Source organism: Rosa chinensis, chromosome 5, assembly GCF_002994745.2.
Source record: "Rosa chinensis cultivar Old Blush chromosome 5, RchiOBHm-V2, whole genome shotgun sequence".
NCBI lineage: Eukaryota > Viridiplantae > Streptophyta > Magnoliopsida > Rosales > Rosaceae > Rosa > Rosa chinensis.
This window is the reverse complement of record NC_037092.1, coordinates 76,153,259-76,170,844: the sequence shown is the minus strand read 5'-3', so window position 1 is coordinate 76,170,844 and position 17,586 is coordinate 76,153,259. Positions and strand designations below refer to the sequence as shown.

Genomic DNA, 17,586 nt, shown 5'->3' with positions numbered 1-17,586 from the left:
GATGAGAGGCAAAGACCGTCCCACTGGGAGTGCCAAATTTGTAAACACAAAAATCTGTAAACCAATGACAAACAGACGCGTGTACAAAATAATAATTTTATTTATTTATATTGAAAATGCAAGTTGCAATCTTTGTAAGTAGATCCTCTTATTCTTTCTCCGAGCTTGTTCTTGATTCAAGGGTGTCGACCACTTGATCTTGAATCTGTTGATGTTCACGTGGGCTGCCACGCGAATTGGTGTTCCTTGATTTTGGTGGTGAATGAATCGGCTCTTCTGATAGCTTGATGATTCTTCACTGATTTTGGTGCCTTCTGAGTTTTCCTTTGTCGTTTTTTCCTAGAATGTCCAAAAGTTCCTTCTTCTGACTTGAACTAGGGTATTTATAAAGTTTGTGAACAACTCCCCATATTTTGTAACTCCCGAGCATTCATTTGGGTCTTGATTTGGCTTTAAGTGGATTGACGAACGTTTCCACGAAATTCAAACCTTACTGATTTATGGAGTAAAGCCAATTTATTGACTTAATCACAATTCAATTTGAATTGCTCTATAATCATATTCAATTGGCCCGTTCAATTGGTCTAATCTAATATTTAGTTTAGAATCAATTAACGATAATCAATACTCACTTTGTTAGACTTACGCCAAAGGTTTACATCGTTTGACGCACATCACTTTTGTTGACTGCTCTAGTTCAATGACATAGAATTCACATGTAATTTCTGAAATTTTCTAATTTTATTAATTTTGTTGTGTCTACAAATATATGACTTCCAAGTTTGCGACAAGTAACTTTCTCTGGCCCAGTCTATTAAAACTCCGGGAAGAGACTCTTCTTCCCATCGGTGCACTCCACACCACTCAATTTTCTCCACCCTTCCCTTCCTCTCTCAACTTCTTTCCCTCGTAACACAACACAAGAAGTCCACAAAGTCAAAAACCAAAACAAACTCTCTCTCCCTAACTTCAAACAGTATCCGTCGACTTGACCTGACCTTACACACCCCATGGCCGCGTGCGGTGCCGACACGGCCCGAACCCTCGCTTGCCGCGACGGCCATGCGGCCGCGCAGCTGAAGCTCATCTCCATCGCCGTCATCTTCATCACCAGCGTCGTCGGCATCACCTCCCCTGTCCTCCTCGCCCGTCACTTCCAAGGCAAGCCCGCCTACGACCGCGCTACTCTCATAATCAAGTGCTTCGCCGCCGGCGTCATCCTCTCCACTTCCCTCGTCCACGTCCTCCCCGATGCCTTCGCCGCCCTAGCCGACTGCCACGTGGCCTCCCGCCATCCCTGGAAGGACTACCCCTTCTCCGGCCTCATCACCATGATCGGCGCCATCGCCGCCCTCCTCGTCGACCTCACCGCCAGCGCCCACATGGAGAGCCACAGCACCCACGCCCACGGCCAATACGAGGTCCTTTCGGTGAGCACACAGGAGGAGCTAGGGACCAAGAAGTCGTCGCCGATCGAGTTGAAAGTTGAGTCCGTGGAGGGTGCAGTTAGCGATAGTGGCGGTGGTGATAGCCATAGCCATGAGGAGATGATCATTCGGCTGAAGCAGAGATTGGTGTCGCAGGTGTTGGAGATAGGGATAATATTTCACTCGGTGATTATAGGAGTGACGATGGGGATGTCTCAGAACCAGTGCACCATTCGGCCATTGGTGGCTGCGCTTGCGTTTCATCAGATTTTCGAGGGGATGGGCCTCGGCGGCTGCATTGCTCAGGTAAATTAAACGATTTAATTAATTAGATGAAATCTCTTACTCTTATTTCTTTTGATTTCTTTTTTCGTTACCTATACAAATTAGATTCCTTTATTTTAAGTAAGTTTTTAACAATCGATTAATTCATTCACGTTATGTCAGCATATCAAAATCTTTTATTGATTAGTACAGTCATAATGAACTTGCTCACGATATTTGTTTACTAACTAAATCACGGGTTTTAGCTCGTACAACAAATTAGGATGAAGGTGAATGAAATTTGATTAACAAACTTAGTAAGTGTAACATTACACATTTGATCAATGGCATTTTCTTAGATTCTTTTGTGTATATAGGTTTTGAATTTTGCAATTTTGAGTCTAATCTTCGTAACTTTTGTTTCTTCGTACTAAAAATCGGACTTAAGTTTCCATTTCGTTTAACTTCGGCATCTGTTCCGCTTTCAAAAGGACAACAAATTGGCTCATCGGTGATATGTATATTTGTTTCTATTGTTACAAAATAGTTCCAAATGTAATTGGAACACTAGAAGCGTAACGACTACAATGTGATCAAAACACTGGGACAAAAAATGTAATGGTGCCGCATTTTACTTTTCCGATTTGGGCCGTTTCTCTTTTGCCCCATGTTTTCTTGATCCAGGTGGTGAAGAAAATGTTTTGCTGCTTGAGTAGTGTGATTAGTGGGAATCGTGTTCTTAGTGAAAATGAAAATTTTTGCCAAAAAAAGTTGATCCAACTTTTGCTTATTACAAAGGACAAGCACTAACGAAAAGATAAACTGTTGCATGATGCATCCAAAAGGTGCATAAAGTAGTAGCTCGAAGCCTAAAAATTGCAAAAATCACCCTAAAAATAATAGAGGAGTAAAGAACGTATTCGTGAAAGAGTAATTTTTTGCTTATATATATGTATTGCAGGCAGGGTTTACCTTTGGAACAACGGCCTACATGTGCTTCATGTTTGCAGTGACGACCCCAATGGGGATAGTGTTGGGGATGATCTTATTCTCGGTGACAGGTTACGACGATAGTAGCACTAATGCCTTAATCTTGGAGGGGTTGTTGGGGTCTTTCTCTTCAGGTATCCTCATTTACATGGCTCTTGTGGATCTCATAGCTCTTGATTTCTTCCACAACAAGATGATGAGCTCTAATTCATGGTTGAGGAAAACTTCATTCACTGCTCTTGTTCTTGGCTCCATCTCCATGTCCATCCTTGCCCTTTGGGCCTAGAAGAGGATTCTCATTGTTTTTCTAATAAACTTCAGGGTAGAATTGGTATGGGTTGTCTGGCAATGTTGTGAAATGTGAAATGTATATTCTGAAATCGTTAGTAAGTAGGTACTAGCTAGCACGTTGTTGGCATTGTAGCCTGTGTTGGATCTTGGTAACCGAAATCGTGCCGATCAATAGCATCTCTATAATTTAGGGTTTAGGATCAGAGCTGCTATTTGCTCATCTTAAAACCATGAATCCTAGACATGCGCTTCTATGGGATATGTGATAAGTGGGGAGTAAATATAGTACAAAGAGTTTCAATGTATCATTGTAAGCTTTGTTTTCCTATTTGATGAATCTTCCTTCTTCTCCTGCTGAAACTATGGGTTGATCATATCCGCTATTTTCATTTATCATTTATCAATATGCCTGTACCAAACTATGATAGTGGTATTCATTGGACACTAGATGACCAAAAATTTTCTGATCACCGACTGATGAAGTAGGTGAGCGGGACGTCGGCCAAACCACAAATGGGTTAATGAAAGTAACTTAGCTATAGTGTATTGCACTAATAGAGACGTACAGCAGTCTAAATTAATAAAACCATTATTGTTGCTTCACGCACTATAGTTGTCTTAATATCTTCAAATATTTAGGCAACCAAATTGGTCCACGAGCTCTTATCTTTAACTTTAGCCATGCACTATAGATCGATCACTCTTCTAGTTTCTGCAATTCCTTGTCATCCCCAATTAGCCAGAGCACTACTTTAACAAAAGACCTGCAACTACATCAGCAGCCAAAACAGATAGATTCAATATCTGTTTTCTCAGTGGAGATCTGAATTGATAATCAGTGTCGTTTCTTTTCTTTATTGTACTGCTTTTGGCTAAGCAACTAGATGTGCATATCAGTCACTTAGAGACAAGCATTATCATGTTTTAAATCTCAGTTATATAGAAAGATTGCAGTACTTTTCATGTGCATTATTACTTGTCTTGGGCCCTAGTTGAGCTCTTTGGCTCCTTGTGCATTCTAAGAAAGAAAATCGATTTATAGTAAATAATTATCAGTTTAACATCAAACAGGTCCCGTAGCTCAGTTGGTTAGAGCGTTGGTCTTATGAGCCGAAGGTCGCGGGTTCGAGCCCCGCCGGGACCAGATTGAAATTAAATTATTTTTTTAAAAAACTTTTTCTGATTAATTTTTGGGGCGTTGAAATAACCCAACTAAAAACAAGAGGCAGTTCCTAACATTGGACAAAGGCCCAATATACCCAATCTTAACGAGTTTTTTGGGCCAGCTGAAATAACCCAAGTAAGAAACATAGTTTTTCGGTATCAGATACTAACAAAACTCTCAAACATACAGTACTACCCTTAATATTTTATGGATTGTTAAAAAGAAAAAAAATTGGAAAATGTAATTCTTATTTGTAAGAGGTCCTTGTTCCGAGTGTGATGCCTAAGGGCTGGCCGGCTGGGCACGGACCGAGTCCAACTAAAATTTTGCTGGACCCGGGACTGGCCCGTTTCTTACGGTTCGGGCCCAAAGCCCATTTTGCAACTAACAGGGACCGGTCCGTTTTAGTTCGGGCCGGGCTTCCGGGCTTCCGGGCTTTCGGGCCCAAATACCTGTTTTCTATTTTCTATATATAAACCCAGATTTCAAGCAAACATGAAGAGCTGCAAGCAAAATTTACAACTGAAATTGAAAATTGAAAATGAATAAATGTTGGAAGCAGTCGTTGTTCTAATCATGTACGAAGGAATAAATCATTTCTCCAAATATAAAAAGTTGTAATCAGATGCTTCAACACCATAAACTAATCAAATGTGGCTGAAATCAATCGAGATTGGTATTAAAAGGTACTACTGTATACATCTTCAATATATAGCTTGAAGGAAGCCTGAAACCACTCCAGATTGATATTAAAAGGTATTAAGGTACTACTGCATATATAGCTTTCTAATAATTTTCAATATGTTTGACACTTGGACTACTCAAAAACAATAGCATAAGAACTTAAAAGCAGAGGAGGAAGGGAGAGAAGATGAAGTGGGGGACGAGAAGTTCGAAGTGGGAACGGGATCTCTTCTTTCTCAATTAATCAATAACACCTCCTTTTTCCAAAGCCACCAGTTCGACGCTATCGAGATCTTTAGCGGCGATTTTGCAACCGGCTAATCGTTTAGCAGCAGCAACCAGTTCAGATCATTTAGCTCGCCTAGACCTCGATGACTCGATCGTTCTGGAAGCAAGAGCACATGAATACGTGGAGAGAATTGCCGGAAGTCAGATTTGGTGGAGGCATAGAGAAGCCTGTAGTAGATTGACATAGAGGAGAAGAAGAAAGAAGGAGGCGGCTGAATTAGGGTTGATCGTGACGAATGACCCCAATCTCGTGGGTTTTGGGTATTCTGGAGCTGAAGACACGGATTCAATGAGGTCGACCCTATGATAAGGGTTTTGAGCCTTATCATATGACCAATAAGATAGGGGGCACATGTCTATTCTAAGTGATCCGGGCCTGACGGGCTTTGACAGTTTTAAAAAACAAGACCCGGCCCGAACCGTTTGTTTGAAGGTCAAGGCCCAGGCCCGAACCGTTTGGTTAAAAAAAAAATGGGCTCTGCCCGTTCGGGTCGGGTTTTGACGGGCCGGTTCAAGTTTGCGGTTTTTTGCCCTAATGCCTATAGATAGCTTGTAGCACCCTATTTTGAGTATTTTTGTCCTTGAAGTTCATTTTTCGACAAGGTAGGTATTGAAAACTTTTATTTTCCGATGTTGGCGTCATTTGGCTTGTCTCTTTAAATGGAGGTTTTCCCGTTACTGCACGTAAATCCGATGAATATGATAGTGCATCAAGGGTCTGCACGGTCTTTGGCTATCTGTCCCTTTGATCCATTTGCGGATCGTTTCTTTTTTTCTTCTGTTTTGGTTCCTGTGTTCGTATCTGAGGATGTTTTGTATGGTTTAGAGATTTGGGTTATGGAGATTTTTGGATGGATTCTGTTCTGCTGTTCTTGTAAGGGATTGTTTTGGTTGGACTCCAACTGTTTGTCGGCCGATCTGGTGACGTTTCTGTGTCACCACTGGGTTTGGCTGGTGCCTGGCCGGTGGAGGCGACGTCACTACGTCATCCCTCTCCTGAAAGATCAGCATCATGGTTGAAGTTTGTAAGGCTGTTTGGGTTTGTTAGTATTTGTTTGTTGAGTTTGTTTCTTTGGGCCCGTTTTGGGTCTTTTACTTGTAATGTAGTTATTGTTGAATAAAAATCATTCCATCGCCAAAAAAAAATAATTTATATATATATATACACACACACGTGGGGTCTCTATTATGTTGCATTTTCAAATTTTTATTGGTATAACGCGCAATTAAGTCATTTGTATGGGATGTCTACAGGTATCGGTACCTAATGACATGTTACCTTTATTTCTTTGCAGTATTTAATTGTGTGAATATTCTTTGGATTGATGTTACTTTGTATTATTTAAGGGGGGTGTATTCAATTCAGATTTTAAAAGATTTTGTTGAGTTTTTATAATCCATGGATTTACTTAATCTACGGATTGTTTAAATTCTATATGGACTCTGATTGATTCTAATGGATTGATTTACAATTATTTGTTTAGATTTTACTAGTTCTTATGATGTTTTTGTTAGGTTAATTTTTCTTCTTCTTCTCTAAAAGTAATGGATATATGGATCCAACTATAATGCTATATCAGTGACATAAAAGTATTTTATATATATGACAATCTACCATTTTTATGTTGTGTATAATGATATATGAATAATAATTAGAGAAAACTAATCAACCAAAATGTTACACAAAAAATAAAGTAGTAAACAAATGACATAATTTATTTCATATCTAATTTACAAAAGAAACATGTGTGTATGTAACGGCCTATTTTGGTTTAAGATTAATATATGTATATATATCAGCACCCGACTTCAGGTTTTGATTCAAAAAAAAGAAACATGTGTGTACGTATCATCTTAACAATACCATTGAAAGTGAGCTTAATTAGCTAGAAGGATTAAGGCTTCTAGAGCTATAGTGATAAAAATAAAAAAAATTCTTAGATGAGAGCAGAGGCAGAGGCAAAGGAAGATAGTGGGAAGATAGGTCTAAGTAGGGCTGGGTTCGGTTCGGTACCGGAGCTGCAAGTCCAAAACCAGTTACCGTACCGGACTAGTTTGGTACACAAAATCTGGTACGTCTTAAAAGATGCACAACTTAAACCTTGCACTCAAATATCATCGTTGGTAATATAGTGATCAAGCAAGGGTCATTACCCGCTGAAGATTGTTCCTAAACTGCTAAACAAATGTCACAAACTACTCTAAACCATGCTACTGAACAGTTAACGAAAATAAATTATTTAACTAACCTAGACTCCATGTAATTTTCTGTAAATTTTACAGAACACTAACGACACATTTAATAACACACATACAAAATTTCAGAACAATCGGAGTTGATTTGTTATATGAAATAATTCACGTAAAACTGAACACAGAAATATAATGAAGCAGAAACAGATTTGATAACTTTAAACTATTGACAGATACAAAGCTAAGGAGTCATTCTCCACCACCAAACACACTCAATCATATCAAATCTCAGTTATGGAATCTTAATTCTCAATTGAATTTACCCGAAGTTAACTCACAAGCTCGAATTAACCCATTACCCTTTCTTAGTTCCTCGTTAAGTGAATACAAGCTCACCACTTAATCTATTTCCGATTATGCAACCTAGACACAAGCTCGCTAAGTTTAACATATCAAAATCATTAAGCAATAAAAGGGTTTGAATAAATCTAGGGTCACAAGTACATTGGTAGTCTTGCTAAACCTAGGGTTTGAGTCACATGTAATTCAAGAAAACATTTTGCTACTCAATTGGAATCAACACACGACATATACGAATCTAGTGTTACTCCTAGCATTAGAACCCTAAACTATTCATTTAGTTGCGCACCTAATCAAACAAGCAAAGATTCATCTTGTAGACACGGTGAAACAAACACTCAATTGATAATATAGAAAACCAAAAACTGAATTGTCATCAATATGAATTGAACATGTTTGGAGCTTTGAAATCGCCCCTAGCTACAAAAGTATTTAGATAGACATAGTCGTGAACAAAACAAAAACTAGAAGAAGGAAGAGGAAGAGATGGCTGCTGCACGATGGCAGAAAGGATGCCGTTCTTCTTTACTCTTGTGCGGCCAAACGTACGTCCTAGTAGACGTCCCTTCTTTTTTGCTTAACTCCAAGAGATTTTCACTTCTTTTCCTTTTAGGTTTCAAGTAGCTTCTCCTCTAAGATTCCTAATAATTTTCACCCATAAAAATATGTCATATATCTCTAATGAATAGAGATATTCAGTTAATACTCGTCGGTGGGCTTCTACAAGGAATTCGGGCCTCAAATCATGGATTTCCGTCAAAGTGTCAGATTCTCGGACTGCCCGACCTTGCTGTACTAAATCGACCATAACTTCTTGTAGAAAAATGATATGAATGAACCGTTAAAAGTTCTAGAACCTAGACATCCAAGGCTTTCCAAGCATATAAAGCTCACTGTCTAGTTCATTCTGAACTGCTTTCAGTTTCATGTCGAAGTTGACTGATCTGCACACGTAGATTTACTGATTTAGCTTCCTTTCCTCTACTTTGCTCCATAACACCTACAAAACATAAAAATAAAGTAAATGACTCAAATAGATGGAAAACTAGCTAAGAAAACATGAAGAAATCAATACAAAATCACGTACATTTATGAGCTTATCAAAATCTTCTCCCATTACCGGCCACAGAAGTCGGTATACCAACATATCGGTATACCGAGAAGCTCGGTTGGTATCGGTTGGTTGGTCCTCCAACCGAGTTTCTTACAAGAGTGAAGAGTTGAAGAATCACTGAATCCAAAACCCAGAAATCGAGCTTGAAGAATCACCGAATCCAAAACCCAGAAATTTGACTTACCACTTTTGCTACTGAACCCAGAAACCCAGAGTCATGGGAGAGCCAGAGAGCTGGAAGAGTGGAAGTTCAATTTAACCAGAGGTACTGAAATCCCATCATGGCCGGAAAGAGGCTGAGAATAGAGGGCCCGTGCCGGGGAGAGAGAGGGAGAGAGAGAGAGAGAGAGAGGGAGAGAGAGAGAGAGAGAGAGAGAGAGAGAGAGAGAGAGTCCAGACAGAAGAAAGAAGAAAGAAGAAAAAAAGAAAGAAGAACGAGAAAGAGAGAAGAAGAAGAGTGTCTCCAGAAAGAAGAAGAAGAAGAAGAAGAAGAAAGAGAAGAGAGAAAAATAAAAATTAGAAGAAAGAGGAAAGGGAAGAGAGAAGAATAAGAGGGGGTCCAAAAAGAAGAAGAGAGAAGAATAAAAAACTAGAAGAAAGAGGAGAGAGAAGAAGTGACCGTCTAGGAAGAAGGAGAGAAAGAATAAAAAACTAGAAGAAAGAAGAAAGAGAAAAGAAAAGAATAAGTGAGAAGAATAAAAAATTAAAAAATATGAGTAATTAATTAATTGTATATGAGTTCGGTTGGTACGGTATACCATGTATATACAAAAACCATTACAGTACCGTGTATGTGGAGTCGGTACGGTTGTACCGTACCAAGAGTTCGGTTACCGACAGTGTCGGTTACTAACTTCTTTGGTTCGGCTCGGATTCGGTTGGTTGGTTTGTCTCGGTTGAAAATGCCAGCCCTAGGTCTAAGACAAAATGGATGTGTGTCACCTATTGAGAGCTGCTTCTTCTTCTTCTTCTTTTCTTTTTTGGTGAAGAGCTTCTTCATTTTTTGAGTGAGAAAGAATCCACCAAAATCTCTTGGAAAGTGGTTGGATTGTTTCTGAGTTTTGATATGTATAAAAAGCATTATAAAATCGTCCAAAATCCAGCATTTAATGAAATCCTTAAAAATCCATATACTTTTGAATATCTGCATATTTGAATGGATAATTTTAAATCTTAATTGAATACATCAAGATTTTAAAAAAAAAAATCTTACTGGAATACCCAGACTTTCAAAATACAAAAAAATCTTGTAGACTCTTAAATGAATACACCCCCCTAAGTCTCAATAAAGTGCTAGTTAGGACAAACAATTCATGTTTTTGTATCATTCTCTCAATCAATCTGATATTTAATAAAATCCAAAGAAAAGAAAAGGAAAAGAGAAAATATGTTTGTGCTTTGCTTGTGCACATTAAAATGTAATATTCTCTTTTTATGTTAGAGAAGTGTTATAAATATGGCAGCACTCTTTGTACCCTTTTCCCTTCTATTTATAGCAATCACATTCACCTAAAAGAGCAACATGCTTCTTCATTTTTGTTTTATTCTCGTTTCTTTCATCGTCCCTCTATTAATTAGTGGTACTTAGAAGACCAATTCTCATGTGGAACTTCCTCTAAACACTGGTCTTGGAAACTCAGGTACCATTTCTTTCATACTTTTTTCCCTAATACTCAATTTTTTTTTTATTTTTTTTTTTTTTTTTTTTAGTACAATTTTGCCCTCTCTCCCTTTGTCACTTAAAGAGAGAGAGAGGTCATCCGAAACTTCGCCGGAATCTGGTCGCAAGTCGCCAGAATCCTGTCACTAGTCGTCGGATTTCTCCGGAAACCTCGCCAGAGTTCCTTAAAGAAGTCATCAGAGATCTCATAGGTCACCGGAGACTTTTATTGCCCCAAAGTTTATTTGGTTTTATTGGGGGAAATAAAAGTTCATTGGGGGAAAGAGATACTAATTTCCGTAAAATTAGACAAATAAACTTTGATTGAGGAAGAAGATGAGGATATTACATCAATTTAAAATATTTTATTAGGGGTTAATAAAAGTTTATTGGGTTAATAAAAGTTCATTGCAGGGAAAGGAAACTAATTTCTTTAAAATTAGAAAAATAAAACTTTGATTCAGGAAAAAGACAAGAATATCACATCAATTCAAAACTTAGTATTTTTATTGCCCCTAATAAATATTTCATTATGGAATAAAACATTTGGTACGTAGTTTTTTTTTTTCCTTTCCTTTTTGGGAAATCGGACTAATTTGATCTTCCATGATAAAATGACACTAAAGCTTCCCGTAGCACCTCCTCTAATGGCCCAAAATAGGTCTTCTCCCATTGACTGCCTATCAAGAGTAGCATCATTTACACCCACTATTTTTCCATCCACAATGTTATCTGCTGTGATACAATATTTTCTCATTAAGTTGCCATACCCACCCCCGCTGAAGTAACCACCAACACCAACACTAGGGCAAGTAGCAGCCGAAAAACCATGGATGTTACTTTTCTCCGCAATTCTAGTAAAAATTTCTCTGATGGTAGCACTGGGTTCGACCCAAGCGCTCTCATCGCCATCCAAGTGAAACCTCCCACTCAAAGGTTGGATTAAAATGAGACTTTTCGCAAGAGCCCCAGCGAACCTCATGAACATGATTGCGGTCGTTGTCCTTGTTCCTTATCAACACCTTGCTTATCATAACCCTATTCTCCAATCCAGACCGAGTTGACTCGTCGGACCGAGTCAGCAACAATAAAGTCAAGCACAAAAGTGGCGACTTCCTAACTAACCAACTCCGGTCCAACTTGGACTTCGCCAAGTCGCTGAACCGACTTAGGGACAGTGATGTCGAGCATAGAACCGGCCTCCTCTCTGTGACGACCTGGAATTTCCGATCCAGAGTCGTAGTCACAGAGAGAGAGAGAGAGAGAGAGAGAGAGAGAGAGAGAGAGAGAGAGAGATGTAATTTCTTAATTATTTAGAGGTTAAACTTGTCTTTTACCTTTAAATAGGGTACATAGTGGCACACAAATCTTTTGGTGGAGTAAGTGGGTTCCTGTTAAGTCAAATTTCGGCATTTAGTCAAGAGCCCAAATATTAATGCATGATTATCTGATTTGATATTATCTATGGTAGTTATTGAAAAAGAAAAAAAACTAATGAATTGTTTTTAATCTCAGCTGTTAAGTGTTATTAAATTTAATGGACAAAATTTAGAGTATAATATTAATTATAATTTAGCTGGCCACGGATTTGCCTCTAATAAGGGAAAGCAGAAGGTGACATGTTTGTTTTGTAAATTATCAAATTGTATTAAATAAACGGACAATTAAAAATTTCAAGATGAACCGTCTATTTTTTTATAGAATTAGATTTAGAATAATAGTAGCATTAACAATATTTCAGCAAGTCTTTACTCTTTTTTTTTTTGAAAGAATAGATAATTTCATTACTTATCCATGACCAAAAGGCACGTTACATCAATTGTTGTCTCATACCAAAATCATAGATGACATAAGCCGCCAAATAAATTGACCGGTAACCCTCATTGCAAACAAAATGAGCTCACTTATTCGGGCCTAAAAATAAAAGAATCCAATCCCTCACAACCTAACTCTCCTTTATAGAAAATCTAGTCGTCTAGAGACCTCAATTGGTGTACAACCCCAAATCCAATTTCAGGCAAAAAGAACTAAACTAGATTGGGACAAACCCTACTAGAAGACCAGAAAAGGCCTAGAGAAACTAGAAGATAAAGTTTGCTGGACTAGTTGCTCAATCATGGTTCAAAGGAAGCAAGTCTTTATTATGCATGGTTGGTTAGATTATTAAGTGTTTTGCAACTTAACTGTTAATTTCAGGCAACTTAGGTCATAGTAAAAAGTTGGAAACATATAGTCATGGCAGATATGGTATTACTGCTCAGACTCTTGTAGAAGATGAAGGTGTTTGAGCCCAAAAGTATTTTTGGCAAGATCCCTTTAGGGAATTTAGCATAGCGGGCTGATACCTGCGGCCCAAAAATAGGCCTACTTGGGTTTCGGTCACAGCTTCACCCATTCCAAGATCCATAAAGAAAACGAGCCCTTATTGGAATCAGGTAGCGGAGATTAAATAGGAAACTTCAATCAATAATCCTTCTATGGCAAGGAACAGTCGAACCCCTAGAGTATAAATACCAGGTTTCAAGGACGAAAAAAGAACAACTCTTCAATCAATCAATCTCAACGATTATCAAAGCCTCTCCGGAGCAAACCTACCTACAACCTAGTTGCGAACCAGCGAAGCAAGGGTAACACCCTCGCAACCCAGCGAAGCTAAAGTCACGCTTTTGCAAACTCTGTGCTTTCTCCCAACTTCTTAGTGATTGCTCTGCTTAGTCTACAACACTAAGTATCGATTTGGTGAACGCAAGAGATCACAACCAAAGCCCTTATCTGTAAGGCAAGAAGTCCTTTTTCAGAAGGCAGATAAAAGAACCTTGTGACGAGGTTGGTGCTCTCCTCGTCCACAACGCTCAAGAAGAAGTCAGGTCAAGGGATTCTCCGATGACTGCACCCCACGATGCTGGCACACCTATGCACACGCTCAAAAGAGATTGTTTGCAACCAGACTGGTTTTGGAGCCAAACAGAAGGTACTAGTATGGTATATTGAATTGGAATTGACCAAGTCCATTGCAGCAAAGCTTCGCCCTGAAGCACTATTATTGCCTAATTCATGTTGCATATTCAAAGTTCCCGAGGTGAAGCAAAGGTGAAATAGAGAAGTATATCGACTTGATGTTGTCTCAATCGGACCCTTACACAGAGGCTGCAACGAACAATATCAGTTCATGGAAAATGTGAAACTATGGTATTTGCATTGTATCCTCTCAAGAACGAGTGGTATACGTTTGGGAAGCTTGGTCACAGAATCATTGGATGCAGAATCATTGAAGCTTGAGAAAGAAGCCCGTGATTGTTATGCAGAATCATAGGATCACCTCAATGAAAAAGTCTTTGTTAAGATGCTGATTATTGATTGTTGCTTCCTAATAGAACTATTTGACAAGATACCTCACTATTATCTACAAGAAAAGATGAACGACCCCATTTTCACCATATCAGGTATGCTCGACTGCGTATACCATGATATTGTGTTTCTAGATAGTGGTGGAGCCATAAACTAAGGGTTACTGGGGCACAAAAACAAAATATTAATATCAAAACATGAAAAAACCTTGGAAAATAATAAGAAATTTGTGATTGAGTTGAGAGTCGATACATGTTGCAACTATACTTTTCTATTTTACAAGAGTTTTCCAAATCACTAAAAAGTAACAACGAGTGACGGAGCTAGAACTTCATCCTAGGTGAGGACCTTTCGAAATTGAAAAGAAAAAATTTTAGAACTCAAATTATATATCAAAACTTAAAATTTCTGATAAAAAAATTTGATAGAAATATTATAATATAGAAATAAGATTATTTAAGATAAAAATATTGTTAAAATTATGTCAAGTTCATAATAGCAAGCTACACAAAAAAAAATAGTAATATTAATAGTTATTAGCGCTACAAGGTAGAATTAAACCTTTGGAAAAAATTTAAACAGAAAGTATCGAAGGTAGCCAAAATCGAACCATGGACTTGTAATATAACAAGACAAAGGCAAGGCCACTACACTATACTAGCTGCTTGTGATTTCTTGTAACTTAACTAATTTTATATTAAAAGTTTGCTGGGTCACGGGACCCAATGTGGCTCCGCCACTGTTTCTAGAAAACCAACTATCTTGGTTTGTGCTCGAGGTTTTGTACAACAAAATTAAAATCGAGACTAATAATAATCAAAGAATACCCCTCGATGAACTAGTGTTCAACTTGTTCAAATATCAATCAGGGTTTGATAATTGGCTTGTCGACCCCAAACCCAAACTTCCTCATGCAATTTTGTATATCCTTAATCTCATTAGAGGTTCCATCGTTCTTAAGCATAAACAATATAATCTTTTACATGGCGAGAATAGGTTGGCAAATTAAGTACCTAGTGTTGTTGCTCTTTCAGAGGTAGGCATGAAATTCAAAATGGGCCCCTGGGTTGCATATTGAACATAGAGTTCAAGAATGGTGTTTTTATAATTTCGCCATTGGGATTTGAGACATCGGATAGTCTATTGTTCAGGAACATGATTGCATTCGAGCAGTGCTATTACAATTACCTGCCCCTGATAACCTCCTACGTGGTTTTGATGACTAACCTTATTCATTCGAGCAAGGATTTGGAGCTTCTATATGGGAAAGGAATAGTGGCCTACTCCATGACTGTTGAGTTCTTCAACAAGCTTGCTCTAATGTCACTGTTAGATTAATTTGGACTTATCACAAGTTATCCTAGAGTAACTAGGAAATCATCTAATGTCAATTCGAGTACAACATGAATCTGGAAAGAAATCAACCTAGATATCTAATGTAATAGTGTATTTAGCATTGGATTAGGAATCCATTATTCGGACTACAAGGAAGTCCTAAACTGTGATGCATTAGGATTCTTAGATACAAGACTTGATCCTTAAGGAAAACCTTTATGGGAGGATTCCTAGGACTTGTATAAATAAGAGGCTAGGGTCCCTGTTATCACCACCGTTTTACAAGCATTGTGTTCTGCCCATTCAGAAGCTACAGTTGGTGACTAGCAGAAGACTTCAGCCTCGTCTTGATCCTTGTTCCTGCAGCTGCATCAATGGCTTTAGCTATGGACATCAATGGCTTTAGCTATGGACATCAATGGTATGTTTGATCTTCTAGAGTTGTTATAGAACATGTAATTGTGTGAGCTTGTTTTGTAATTTGCTTTTACAGTCACCACAATTTGGATGGTTCTCCTATGTGGACCTTTTTGAAAAAGTCCAAGATTATTATGAAAATCAGTTGGACAAATGTTTACCAAGACCAAAAAGATACGAGTGGATCAAGATATTGAAGCGTGACTATTTTAGTACACCATGGAAAGTTCTTTCTCTGATTGCAGCTTTTATCCTCCTTGTTCTCACCTTACTACAAACCATATACACACTATTAGGGAAATTACAATCCCTTGCATCAAGGCTCACAAAGTAGAAAAGGAAACAAATCACAGGACAAGCAACAAGAGAACACTGAGATTTAACGAGGTTCAGTATAAATTCATGCCTACCTCCTGAGAGAGACCTGTTCTTCACTATGAGGAAATCATCTAATTACAGTACAAGATACAATTGAGCTAAATCACCATAACTCAAACCCATAACCCTTGTACACCCACACTCATAGAATTTCTCAAGAACTCACTCTCACCCAAGAGCTGTAGTCACTCTTGACATTTCTGCTCCCTTACCCAAGATATATACACTCTCTTGCCGATGATCGCATGCACCGACCATGCCTAGGTTTACTACCCATGCCCTCTATATATAGGCACCCTAATTATAATCTAATTGGTAGTAGGAAAAATAAACCTTCTTGCACAGGAGAAAAGATCATATTCCTAATAGGAATAAACTTTGACATCAACCATGTCTAATTAGGAAGACTAACCAAGTCCAACTAGGACTTACCTTTCCTAATTAATTCTTATCACATCCTAACAATCTCCACCTTGGTGAGAATGCCATGCAAAATTATCTTGCACCATCTTTAACCATTGGCCTTTCTTATACAAGCAACACATAGCCTAAATCAATTGTGGCTCTCCCTGATTCATAATGTTCAATCCTATGTGTAACTGCACCGAGTCAACAATCAACAGTTAACTCTGAAGAGGGACCTCAAAATAACCCCTTCTCTAGCAGGATTTTTTTCTCACCATCGTCTGAACTTGGAAACTTGTCAACGACATCTCTGCTGTACCTACAAATGAAACTCGCCTATGCACACTCCTGTTTCCCACTATCCATTGAGGTCTTAACATACCAGACGATACCTACCACACTGTTCTCTCTATATGAGGATCATACCGCCATGTGTGATTTTTCCGTTTCCACCTACTATAAACACTTATAGCCCTTGGAAACCAACTAGCTCCTGAATATCAAATTCCTCTGTAACTTTGGGACATCATTACACCACACAAAGTACGCCAATCCCAAATCTAATATCTAGTCAAAGAACATGTGTCACCTATGGAGATTGTGAGAGCATCTCCATATGAAAATATATTTTTGCTACAGCAATTTCATCCAAGCCTTTCTCTTCATATGACCCTAGTCATAACACTTATAGCATCCTGCCCCTAGATTTAGACCTGATATGATCACTAAATGTCCGATAATTTTTCATGCATTATCCGTTGTCTTCTCCGGTTTCATATCTCTTCCCTTTAACACTTTACTAATCCATGTTGAACTAGGATGTCTTTCACTCTCTTATATCCAAAGAGTGAATCTTCATTTTCTATCAAACTACTCCACCTCAAAATTATGAGGCAATACCTAAAGTCATGACGAACAACCACAATCAACATGCAAACCTTAGGCGAACGAACACCACGAACAACAAACAAGCACAATCGTTAACACCACGAATGTCACGCCCCGAATTTTGAATACAGTAATTCAAATCCGAAACGCAAAACCACACAAGGAAACACATAGAAAATTTTTCCTTTTAAATTAAGCAACTAAACAACTGAGCTTACAAATTAAACTGAATGTAAATTCAACATGTACCCACACTCACCAACTCACTACACAGAGGAAGACTACAAGTAAAAGCGTCCTTCTACACCCACGTGACGAAAAGTCCACCTCAGCTTCGATAACGATCACTCGATATTTTAACCTGCACAATAACCCTACA

At 38.4% G+C, this 17,586-nt stretch overlaps 1 protein-coding gene and 1 non-coding gene across 2 annotated transcripts; both read left to right on the top strand.

The window, feature by feature from the left end:
• The first annotated feature begins 829 nt into the window (after window positions 1-829).
• LOC112166389 (zinc transporter 6, chloroplastic) lies at window positions 830-3,317 on the top strand. The gene is made up of 2 exons (XM_024303231.2): window positions 830-1,733; window positions 2,653-3,317. The coding sequence occupies exons 1-2, from the start codon at window positions 1,011-1,013 to the stop codon at window positions 2,965-2,967; spliced, it is 1,038 nt and encodes a 345-aa protein (XP_024158999.1). The 5' UTR covers window positions 830-1,010; the 3' UTR covers window positions 2,968-3,317.
• A 725-nt stretch (window positions 3,318-4,042) lies between these two features.
• Window positions 4,043-4,116, top strand: TRNAI-UAU. Its single transcript has one exon. It is a non-coding gene; the product is annotated as a tRNA-Ile (tRNA).
• Window positions 4,117-17,586: the final 13,470 nt, after the last annotated feature.

Coding starts and splice junctions, on each gene's coding strand:
- LOC112166389 (XM_024303231.2), top strand. CDS start 1,011: ATGGCCGCGTGCGGTGCCGACACGGCCCGAACCCTCGCTTGCCGCGAC. Junction 1,734..2,652: donor TCGGCGGCTGCATTGCTCAG/GTAAATTAAACG, acceptor TATGTATTGCAG/GCAGGGTTTACCTTTGGAAC.